General features: G+C 42.4%; 1 protein-coding gene across 1 annotated transcript in view; it reads left to right on the top strand.

The window, feature by feature from the left end:
• Window positions 1-8,787: 8,787 nt before the first annotated feature.
• Window positions 8,788-12,962, top strand: part of LOC148522813 (glycophorin-C-like) — a 67,727-nt gene continuing 63,552 nt past the window's right edge. Inside the window, exon 1 of the mRNA XM_088473677.1 lies at window positions 8,788-8,938. Coding sequence (XP_088329803.1) covers window positions 8,902-8,938 — 37 coding nt within the window. The 5' untranslated portion in view covers window positions 8,788-8,901. The remainder of the gene's footprint in view (window positions 8,939-12,962) is intronic.

Genomic DNA, 12,962 nt, shown 5'->3' with positions numbered 1-12,962 from the left:
ATTAATTTTATAGTCATCCACATTAAGAGAAGTGACTATACTAGTGCCATAAATAAACGAGACCACTTAAGCAAAGAACTTTGGAACATGTGGGCAGCATTAGAAATTCCATCTCTGACTTAATGAAAAAGAAAAAATTGACCTCTGTTGCTCGACATTTTCATGACTTCCACCAGAATGATTCCAAATTATTAAACATTTTTGGTATTGAAAAAGTTCATTTGGGTATAGGGGTGGAGATCTGACACAGGAATTGTTATGTAGAGAGAGTAAATGGACTTATCAAATGGGAGGCCTCAATCCAGAAGGACTCAATGAATATATTAATTTTGGAGCATTTTTATGAACCAAATTATGAGGAATACCTTTAAATCATAGTATCAAAACAAATAGTTTTATTTATTATTCTATTGGTATTTAATGTCTGTTTAATCTATGTGCATACATATATATATATATATATATATATATATATATATATATATATATATCTGTATGTGTGTACAGATATTGACATGAGATTTATTTATGAAATAAGATTTAATTAATTATCTGGTGGGTTCTTATATCTTATTTTTCACATTTTTTTTCACTTTTTTGTAGTTTATAATTAATTTTATGCACATTTAATTACATAATTACATAATCACTATGTCACTTATTACTCATACTATAAAGTAAGCTGTTAATATTTTAAATATCAATTGATTGTGTAATATTTATTTATGGCACTAGTATAGTCACTTCTCTTAATGTGGATGACTATAATATTAATTTAATTTAATTGTCACTAGGTTTTGATCATACACAATATTTCACTTTGAGATCATAATTTTATTAATTTATACAATATAGCAATTTTATTAATTGATTTATAATGGAAAGGTACAAGAATAGTTTATAGTATGGCACTAGTATTGGCACTTCAATTATTTTCTTTAATGTGGATGATCATAATATTAATTTAATTTTCACTAGGTTTTGATTATACACCCATAAATCCCACATTGAGATTATTAATTGTAATATTTGATATTATATATATATTTTTTTTTTTTATATATTTTCATATAATATAATGAGTTTATCAATTAATTCATAATGAAAGGGTATAAGAATAAGTTGGAGATTTTTAGAGGCTTTGTGGCATCAACATTTGATCTGAATGCATTATGTTTCCATTTGTTATTCCTGTCTGGACCTGAGGATAGAGGCTTTACCATGTAATACATTCTGATTGGAGGAATTAACTGTCAATCACCTAGGATAATGATGATTGGTTATGTACCTGTTAAAAGGAGAGGCAACCCGCAATACGGGTTGGCCCCTATGATTAAGCCACTGGCGAAACGCGCGTCAGGGTAGGGAGGACACGCTGCTTGGCGTCTCCTCCGTTTTAAAAGACAAAACTTACGTTGTATTCTCATTGTATAAGATACCGCTGAATACTGTTTATCATTGCCAATATATGTGGATCACGTACTACTATACAAAGTTGATTAAAATGGAAAAACTCACACTATACTGAAGGCTAAACTTGCACGATCTGTCACTAGCTAGAATTACCTGAGTACAATATAATCGGTAATCATCTGCTATTATGCAATACCGCTAAGCGGAATAATTGTGGAAACTATAGGACACTAGATACTGTATTGGTGGTAGAGGTTATATGTAAAACGATATTCTCAGTATGTGGGGAGCACCCACGTGCATTGTTTTAGAATAAGATACACGTGGTGGAGAAAGCCGAATACGTGGTAATCAGCTCGAAATATGCAGTGCTGGAGATGATAGAACTCATAGAAACTTTGAAACTTTGTATCTTAGACAAGAAACTTAGATTGTTCATTATTTATTGCTCTTACGATATGGGGGTTACCCCCAGACAATACTGCTGAGAAAGATACACGCAATGATGAATGTTGAATCCTCAATGTGTATCATCAGTTAAATCATTTGTGTGAATAAAACAAATCATTTAGGGGAGGTATCTGGTTAATAAGCAAGATATATATTGTGTTACAAATCAAGTCCGGACCATCTCCTATTCACTCCATTCATATGTTCTCAGTATATAGGAACCTCTAGTCCGATACGGAATATATACAGCAATGATTAATTTATATACTGTATTAACATAACTATACATGATGAATAATTAAAGTATATGGCTGAGATATGGAAATGAGGGAGTGTCAATGATTTGTACGATAATAAAGTCATGAATTATTTAGTAGTTTAATAGAATATTGGTGATCCATGGGTTACTGATCCAAACAACTGATGTACTCCACTAATTAATTTCTAACATTATATTAGAATAATATTATAGGATATGTAAGTAGGATTAAATTCACCAGCTGTCTTCCATATTGGCATATGCATTGATAATAGGCTGATGACATTTAGTATTCCCAGCAAAGTATGCAGACAATGTATGAATTAATAGAGAAACAAACAACAGGTTTTTGTCAATATTATTAATCACTTTATTTCCTTATATATTTATTTTTACATATTTCGCCTTAATAAAAGTTATGTTTTACTTAGACAATCCAGACTTGCACTGTATTTTAAATATACATTAATTCAATATAATCTGTGTGTGCCCGGTATGAGAATATTTTTTTCTTATTTTTTTTTTCCTTTGTTTGGTTGAAATCATGTTATGTTTATTCTCTGGTGCACCTCCCCACAATATTAAAATTATATTCAAAGGTTATGTGAGAATTTAGGGGAATAGATTGTTGGAAACAATTAGCTCCTGTGCGGATATTTTTTTGTGCGTAATATGGTACATATTGCAAGAAAGTTGTTGTCCGGATTTGGATAGAAATATTGCCAGACCAAAGAGGTGGAATGTTTGGTCTTCTGCCCAGGCAAGACCGTGATATGCTTTTTTATCCCACGGACAACAACTGTCTCCCCCGGAGCCTAATTTAAACAAACCACATCACCATCAGAATCCTCCTCGCCAACTTCCTCCTCAGCGCCAGCTACACCAGTATCCTCATCCTGTTGTACTTCAACAGTGACATCTTCAATTTGCATATCAGCAAGTGGACTGTGGGTGCTCCTTTCAGCACTTACAGGGGGCGTGCAAATGGTGGAAAGAGCCACCTCTTCCCGTCCAGTGCTGGGAAGGTCAGGCATCGCAACCGCCACCACACTTGGACTCTCCTTGGGGATTTGTGATATCTTCTTAGAACGCACAGTTCTTCGCTGTGCTTTTGCCAGCTTAACTCTCTTGATTTTTTTAGCGGGAGGAGGGCTTCCATCGTCATGTGAAGCTGAACCACTAGTCATGAACATAGGGAAAGACCTTAGCTTTCCTTGCCACTCCGTGTCGTAAATGGCATATTGGCAAGTTTACGTTTCTCCTCAGATGATTTAAATGTTTTTTTTAAGGTCATTTTCCTGAACTTTGTCATTTGGGATTGTATGTGCCCTCTACTATGACATTGGGCTTCGGCCTTGGCAGACGACGTTGATGGCATGTTATTGTCTATGTCATGACTAGTGGCAGCAGCTTCAGCAATAGGAGGAACTGGTTCTTGATCTTTCCCTATTTTATTTTTATCGGAGAAAGTTTGGTCCTCCATTTATGTTATATTGATATATACGTGCGGCTAAGGTGCACACAAACACAGAAAATATTTTTTTATTTTTGGTGGAGACTAGTGCACTTTGTGGGTTACACCACCCTTTAAGAAATGAGCCAACCAGCTCTTTACTTATGGAACACACGCTTTGTTGATGCACGTGCAGCTACAGTGCACACAATTCACAAAGACAGAAAAAAAAGAATTTTTTATTTTTTGTGGAGCGCACTTTGAGGGTTACACCACCCTTTAACAGACAGACGCACGCTTGTCGCTGCTGCTTTGAGGATGCACATACAGTGCAGACAATTCACAAACACAGAAGAAAATGTTTAATTTTTGTTGGAGCCTACTTTGGGGGTTACACCACCCTTTAAAAGACAGACGCACGCTTGTTGCTGCTGCTTTGAGGATGCACGTACAGTGCAGACAATTCACAAACACAGAAGAAAATGTTTTATTTTTGTTGGAGTGCACTTTGGGGGTTACACCACCCTTTAACAGAGAGACGCACGCTTGGCGCTGCTGCTTTGAGGATGCACGTACAGTGCAGACAATTCACAAACACAGAAGAAAATGTTTTATTTTTGTTGGAGTGCACTTTGGGGGTTAAACCACCCTTTAACAGACAGACGCACGCTTGTCGCTGCTGCTTTGAGGATGCAGGTGCGGCTATAGCCCACACAATTAACAAAGACAGAAAAAAAAATAATAATTTTTTATTCTTTGTGGAGCGAACTTTGAGGGTTACACCACCCTTTAGCAGACAGACGCACGCTTGGCGCTGCTGCTTTGAGGATGCAGGTGCGGCTACTGCGCATACATTTCACACACAGACCCAGAAAAAAATAAGATTATTTTATTTTGGTTGGAGCCCACTTTGGGGGTTAGACCACCCTTTAACATACAGACGCACGCTTGTCGCTGCTGCTTTAAGGATGCAGGTGCGGCTATAGCCCACACAATTCACAAAGACAGAAAAAAAAGAAGAATTTTTTATTCTTTGTGGAGCGCACTTTGAGGGTTACACCACCCTTTAACAGACAGACGCACGCTTGGTGCTGCTGCTTTGAGGATGCACGTACAGTGCAGACAATTCACAAACACAGAAGAAAATGTGTTATTTTTGTTGGAGTGCACTTTGGGGGTTACATCATCCTTTAACAGACAGACGCACGCTTGTCGCTGCCGCTTTGAGGATGCAGCTGCAGCTACAGCCCACACAATTCACAAAGACAGAAAATAAAAGGAGAATTCTTTATTTTTTGTGGAGCACACTTTGGGGGTTACAGCACCCTTTAACGGACAAGCCAGCCGACCCTTTACTTATGGGACACAGGCGCACGCTTGGCGCTGCTCCTTTGTTGATGCACGTGCAGCCACAGTGCACACAATTCACAAACACAGAAAATATTTTTTTATTTTGTTTGGAGTGCACTTTGGGGGTTACAACACCCTTTAACGGACAAGCTAGCCGGCCCTTTACTTATGGGACACAGGCGCACGCTTGGCGCTGCTCCTTTGTTGATGCACGTGCAGCCACAGTGCATACAATTCACAAACACAGAAAAAAAAATGTAATTTTGTTTGGAGTGCACTTTGGGGGTTATAGCACCCTTTAACGGTCAAGCCAGCTGGCCCTTTACTTATGACACAGGCGCACGCTTGGCGCTACTTTGTTGATGCACGTGCGGTTACTGCGCTCACATTTCACAAATAAAGTAAAAATAGTTATTTTTTTTGCACTTGGGGGGAGCACCCCTGATGGACAGAGCACCCCCTGGACAACACTACAGCACCCCTTTAGGATTTGGACACTGCACAGGACTTTGGAGTGGACACAGCCCCTATGGACAACTGACTGCACAACACAGTCCAGCCAGCCCCTATGGACTTTGGAGTGGACACAGCCCCTATGGACAACAGCAGCACAGCACAACACAGCCAGCCCCTATGGACTTTTTAGGAGTGGACACAGCCCCTCTGGACAACAGCAGCACAGCACAACACATTCAGCCCCTATGGACTTTGGAGGAGTGGACACAGCCCCTATGGACAATAGCACATAGTGCAGCACAACACTACACTGCACTACACTACACAGCCCAGCCAGCCCTAACTCCCACCCTCCTTCTTCACTTTCCACAGCCGAGTGAGAAATTGGCGCCGACACGTGTACCTTATATAGAATCCAAAACCCGCGAGACCCGGAAGGCGGGATGATGACGTTTTGCCTCAATTTCAGATCTGAGTCAAGCGGGAAAAGTCGAGCCTGACTCGGATCGGCCTCGAATCGGGGGGGCTCGGGGGGGTTCGGATTTCAGAAATCCCAACCCGCTCACCCCTACTCACAACCAGCAGCGCTGTTTCTCCATGACTGCCTACCAGTGCACCAGCTGTAATCAGCTGGTGGGCCGGCACCAAATCAACATCGCTGACACCCGAGCCCCCCTTGGCAGCCCTGATTGGGCAGGCCCACCTTTTGTACGTGACTAGGTGCTAAGGGAGCAGTGGGCCACAGAGGCAGCTCGAGCACCATAGCAGCCGCACTCCCTGCACCAACAGTAGTTACATCACTGTGTGAATGAATGTTAGCAAACAGCAGGGTCCTTTTCAGGTTCAATAGAATGGGGTTATAGGCAAGGACAATGTAAAGATGTAAATGCTGCAGGTATACTTCAGGGTCCAGTCATCAACCCGGGCAACACAGAGTATTCCAGCTAGTTTTGAATATAAGATGCTTTAGCAACTCATATTTAGAGTATTCTCGAGGTTATAGGTAGAAGTATATAATTTACAGAGAACCAACACAAAGCAGATTTCCTATGTGAAAAGTCAACTAATAACCTTCTCTAGTAAGATTTATATTAGATTTGCGCTCAGCTTTCTAATAAGATTAATATACTGTATGTACACACATACATAGGTACAAATATACATACATACATATAATTTATATTATGAAGTTGCAATAGCTTCTTCATATAAAATGTATGTTGTGTCCCATATTTAGGCAGCCCATGATTCGCAAACTGTTGTAGAACTACACTATGTAGACAAAAGTGATTGGACAGCAAATTTTATTGGCGTCAGTACTTTGTAGGTCCACCCCGTGCAGTGATTACTGCAGACACCCTTCTTGGCAAATTGTTCAAAAGTTCCTAGACAGTAAGCAGTATGTTTTGCCATTCCGTCTAAAGTACAGTGACCAACTGTGACACTGAAGGAGGTCGAGCCGGCATAAAATGCACCCGTCGCTCCAATTTGTCCCAAAGATTCTCAATGGGGTTAAGAGCTGGCCAGTCCATCCGGGTTATGTAATTTTCTGTATACCAGACCAGCATTGCCCTGGAAACATGATAGGTGTCACTGTCATCATGATAAAAACATTTGTTGTTTCCGTAGAACCGTAAGTGCATGGGCCTCCCTACGAAGTGATCTTGTTGAAACCACCACATTGAAAGCACTTCGTTTGCGCAGGGGTGTCCAGTGGCGGTTCTAGGCATGGACTAGCAGTGCCGTCGCCCTGAGCGCCATAGCTTAAAGGGCACAGCCCTGCCTGAACTCACCATCGACCCTGCTGGCTCAGGTGGAAAACCTCACCCCCCAACCTCCCGCTGGCATTACTGGGTAAACGCTCAGGGGTAGGGAAGGGGCGTGGAAGTGCAGCACAGGATGGCGCTGGGCACAGAGAAGCCTAGCACTGGCCCTGGGGGAATCCAATCACTTTTGTCTGCCAATGCCATCCTCCATATATTATATTTTAGGCAGCTGACTGATTGTTACTGGCCAGCAGATCAATTCTTAGAGCCTGCCATACGTTCACACAACCCAGCTTACTCCGGACAAGCGTGCACCGGCATCCGGACACTGGCGCTACGACCGACCGCCTTCCTTACACCCGTGTGTCCGGCACGCCGGAACTCACGCGGAGACCCACTCTTCCCAAGTGCAGTCTTAGTGCCTGCCGCCTTGTGCACCAGCCCAGGAAGCCACTAGCACCGCAAGCGAACGGCATCCAGCCCTGGACTGGTCCTCATACGTACTGCAGGCCACGGAAAGCTCACCAGCATTGAGCACATAGAGGGGAAGGTCAACCATCTACCACATGCCAACCACCAGCACCATTAGCTGAAAGCACCCTCCGGGTAGAGGAAGGTGCAGACTTCCCCCACACTGTGCATACGCCGCACACAGCCGTCATCTATCGAAAGAACCCACAGATACTTGGGGCATTCAGACACCACAGGAAGTCATCCTCCTCCCACACAAAGAAACATCCCAAACAGCAAAAGCAAAGAAGAGCCACATTGTTACGCAGCAAGTAACTTTCCAACCGCCGTACTACTCCCTGCAAGCGCCGGTAGGTAAGAATTCTGCCAAACCACTGTGTGGGACGCCGCTTATCTCAGGACTATATTCGAGACTTTATACACTCCACTGGCAACGCACACACACAGACTGCTCCTAAGACTGTAGACCAAAGGTCCAGCAGGGAATACATAGCACCCTCCTACCCATACACCCACCCATTCCTGACCAATCCGGAGCAGCATTGTGACTACTCTAATAGACGGTTTGGTCTACATACTATTGTTTGTCTTTATTCCACACACAGCTAGGTGCACCATCACTAATACAACATCTCCACCCACGCACATATGAAGAGCGCACCCGACTACCATTATCATCTGATGCAGTAAACTGAGGATGCAGCACAGCATGTCAGTTTACTGCATAATCTGACTGGGTCACAGCGTTCAGATGACCGGGTCACCGAGCAGCTCATTGGAACACCGATCCCGGGCTGGGTGCATGTGTTTTTTTTTTCTAGTTTTGTTTTAACTGTGATCAGTACTGTGGTCTATCAGACATGTACCACCCTTAATATTTACAAATGCTTTGATAGATCGTAAGCTCTTTGGGTACCACATTAAGTTAGTCCTAGTATAAGTATAACTGCTTATTGTATCCTGTATAATTTTTATGTATTTTGTTCATGTTTCTATATATTCCATCCTCGAGAGGTAAAATACAGTTTTGTGTTGTTGCTCTCTGGAAACTCTGCAAAAGTTGCTGAGCACTTTCGCTGCCAGAAGTGCAACCCTAAAGGCAGAGTCAGTCTAAAAACAGTTCCTGTTATCTGTACTCTCCTGCCCCTCCCCTCCTGGTATGATCTGCAGCCACAGAAACATGTGTTGTTTCTATTCCAGTTTTCAGAGGGTCAGGAACCAGTGTCTGCACAAGATCTCTTCCTTCAGCCCCTGTGTGACTACCCCAGAAGTCTCCTGTAACAATGTCTTCAATTAACCAGAGTAGCATCAATCCTCCATGTGAGTATGGGGCCACGCTGTGCTCTAGATGACCTCCCACTTCTTGTAACCTCTTCACTGCCAGAGACCTAGTTATAGTTTACTTTATCTGTCCATCAGAGCTTGCAGTCTAGTACCTGGGGAACAGGAAGGACTGTAACAGTTACCAATAGTGTTTCACTTATTTATGTTATTTCTGTTGTACTGTCTTTATTACCACTTTTTCAGGTATCACAAGAGTTAAACTAGTTCTTGTAGATATTAATATCTACAAAACGAAAAGATAAAAAATGTCACTTTTTCATTCTGTGATAAGTTTATGTACAGAATCCAGCCTATTGCGTTGTCTGATATTCCTTTATCATGTGCCTTTAGTTTAACTGTGCAGGCGTATCCCAAATGACTGTAGTTCTGTTAGTTGCAGCTTAGTGTGGAGAGCAGAATTGCAGAGGAAGTGTCACAATTTTCTAAAAATATTCTGAAATTTCACTGGGGATTAAAAGAATAAGACATTGGGAGGGCTAAATGGTCAGACACTTTGGATTTATCTCTGTGTGGAGTTACCAGGCTGGGTGTGAAACCCTAGACAGATGCCAGGACAGTCACACTTCAATGGGATTTATAAAGTTTTGAACTGGGGTAACTGTGTGCCATTTCTGGAGTTTGCTAGGCTGTAATTCCAGCAAGATCGTGACTGTCATTCTTGAGGCTGAATTCATGTCTGGCACTAAGGGCCTTATATAACAATGATACATAACCCCTTTAGCACTCGCTAAAGGGGTTATGTCATCCTTTCAGTATTCACCAAACAGCATTAATCTAATATTATGTAATCTAAAGATGGCGAGAGCAATGCAGTCTCCATTGCTGGCTTCAGCAAAGCCTTCCAGGCACTGCCGGATCCCCACTCAGTCATGCACATGTGCAGATTGACCATTGCGCATGCACATAACATAGAAGTCCCTCACTGGCAGTGATAGGCAGTCAGCAGCTGAGCTGAGAACCCCGCCAACAAGTAGGACATCGCTGGACCTCACCAGCGAGTTAAGTAATGATGAATACCAGTGGCATATTCGTTTGTATAACTGCAATAGTAATCGAAATATGCCACTGGTATTGAGGTTCGTAAATAAATGGGGCCCTAAATGCTTTGCCAAAAAGTCTGTTATATAGGCATGGTACCCTATAGCGTTACATTAGCAAGGTTTCATTTTTGACAGTGCCTTGTTACTAACGTTTGGAGCTCTATTTAATACAATTCGCATTTTGAATGCAGATTGTAGTGTGATATTACAATATCACAGGGATTTACTAAAAATCCCTTGCAGGAACAGAGCTTGCGATAAAGCTCTCTCCCTGCGAATCCCCTCTGCACACTTATCACGGTATTTTCACAAAAAATACCGTGACAAGTGCCCGCGCATGCGCCGACCGGCCGCCGCAAAGCCCCGCCGCTTTTTTTTTTTCTTGCAGTGTATCAGCGTGTGGTCTATTTAGACCACACAGCTGATCACTGGGGCCGGCTCCGGGCTCCACTCTGCCTTTTAGAGCGGAGCAGGTGTCCGGAAACCGGGGAAGAACCTGGATAACGCCACCTCCAGGTGGCGTTATTATCACAGGGCTTTCCCCCGTATTTTTTCACAATTTATTTTTAGTAACTTTGGCCAGATCACATTTCCCATTACAATGATGGGAAATGCGATCTGCTTACTACAAATATGTGATAATTAGGGCTTGAAGTAGAATTTTGCAAATTCTACTCCAATTGCCCTTTAGTAACTTTAGGTGATACTAAAATAATGTGAAAAGGGTGTGAAAACACACTTTTTCACTTTATTTTAGTACAAATAATGTTAATAAATAGAGCCCTCAGGGGCCTATGTATCAAAGCTTGATGAGAGATAAAATTGTGAAAGAAAAAGTATTAACAAATCAGCTCCTGTCTTTTTTCAAACACAGCCTATAAAATGCAAGTTAGAAGCTGATTGGTTGGGGATTTATACAGTATCTCACAATTTTATCTCTCATCAAGCTGTGATACATAGGCCACTTAGAGTTTCAGTAGGCTTTCAGAATGCACCCATACATAGAACAAAATTCATTCCAGAAACATGGCATACAAACATAATGCTGTCTGAGTTCTGTTAGCAGCAATGAGTACAGTTTGTAGAATAATACCCATTTAAAAGTAGAGATTAAACAAATTGACAGCAGTGGCTATGAGGCCTAAGGGGTCTATTTACTAAGCAGTGTTAGGATACAGAGGGCTCTATTTACTACAATCCGCATTAGTAATGCAGATTGTAGTGTGATATTACCAACTGAATTCGCATTGCGAATTCAGGCAATATCACAGGGATTTACTACAAATCGCTTGCAGGGACAGAGCTTGCGAGAAAGCTCTGTCCCTGTGACTCCCCTCCGCACACTAGTCACGGTATTTTCGCAAAAAAATACAGTGGCCAGTGCCCCACGCATGCGCCGACCGTCCGCCACTGCTACCCCCCGGCGCTAAGCCCCGCCCCTGTCGTTAAGCCCCGCCCTCGCTATCGCGGTCCCCCAGAGACCCCCCTCCTCCCCCGCGACCTCCCCTCTCCCTTCATTACACTTACCTGCATGATCCGGCCTCCGGTGATGTCTTCCATGTCCTTCGGTCAGCTGATCTCCCATCCTGCACCATGACCTGCTCAGCTGATGACCGGGCAACAGTGCAGCATGGGAAACCAGCTGACAGGAGGGGAGTCATCACCGGAGTCCCGACCACCAGTCCATCTAGTCAGGTAAGTGAATTTATTTTTTTACTATTTTTTTTTTGCAGTGTATCAGTGTGTGATCTGTTTAGACCACACAGCTGATCACTGGGGCCGGCTCCCGGATCTGCTTTGAGTTTTAGCGCAGAGTAGGAGCCCGGTAACCGGGGGAGACCCTGGATAACGCCACCTCCAGGTAGCGTTATTATCACAGGGCTTTCCCCGGTATTTTTTTACAATTTATTTTTAGTAACTTTGGTCGGATCACATTTCCCATTACAATTATGGGAAATGCAATCTGATTACTAAAAATAAGTGATACTTAGGGGTTGGAGTAGAATTTTACGAATTCTACTCCAATTGCCCTATAGTAACTGTAGGTGAAACTAAAATAATGTGAAAAGGGTGTGAAAACACCCTTTTTCACTTTATTTTAGTAAAAATAATGTTAATAAATAGAGCCCAGAGTGAAAAGTGATAAGAAAGTGATAAGGTGCCAGCCAATCAGCTCCTAACTGTCATCTCACAGGCTGTGTTTGAAAAATGACAGATGGGAGCTGACTGGCTGGCACCTCATCACTTTTCACTCTGTCTCTTAATACTGCTTAGTTAAATAGACCCCTGAATCTTAAGTCCCTTTATGGAACAACACATTGACATTGTTTCCCAGTTACACTCAGCATTAACAATCAGCATTTCAATAAAATAAATACACTTCACCTGCAAGTAAGTGGGAACTCCCACCTTACCTAAGTGCAGTTTTCAGTGGTAGGATCATTCCTTTCCTGGGTTTGGGTGAAGTGTATCTATTGATATGCTGATTGTCAAGTCTTTATAATCTTGCATTTTTATATAAAATTCAAACTTACTACAACTATGTGGGGGGTATCCAATTAGCCGCGGTAAATTACTGTGGCTAATTACTTCATCCCGGGCTCGCCCAGGGCTATTCAATTAGCCCCGAAGTCGGCTTGACGCTGGGACTTATCAGGTTTTTTTTTCGGGACCTGATGTGTCCAGAAAAAGAATCCATGATAGCTGTCTGTTTTTAACCTGAATAAAGGCGAAAACAAATAGGTCCGCGAGCTTATCGAGGCACTTATGTGTTTTAGGGAGAACTATCAAAAATCGGCAAAAATCAGGGATAATCGGCGAAAAATCCCGGTTTTTCGCTGATCGCTGGGGTCAATTAGCACCCGAACAATGTTCGGGGCTAATTGGATACCGCTCTGAGGGCCTAATTCAGACCCGCTCGCGAGCGCTGAGCGCTCGCAAGCGGGTTGATGTTGGGCCAG

This window comes from Taudactylus pleione, unplaced genomic scaffold (assembly GCF_031769625.1).
Source record: "Taudactylus pleione unplaced genomic scaffold, aTauple2 ptg000138l, whole genome shotgun sequence".
NCBI lineage: Eukaryota > Metazoa > Chordata > Amphibia > Anura > Myobatrachidae > Taudactylus > Taudactylus pleione.
This window is presented reverse-complemented; position numbering and strand designations above follow the sequence as displayed.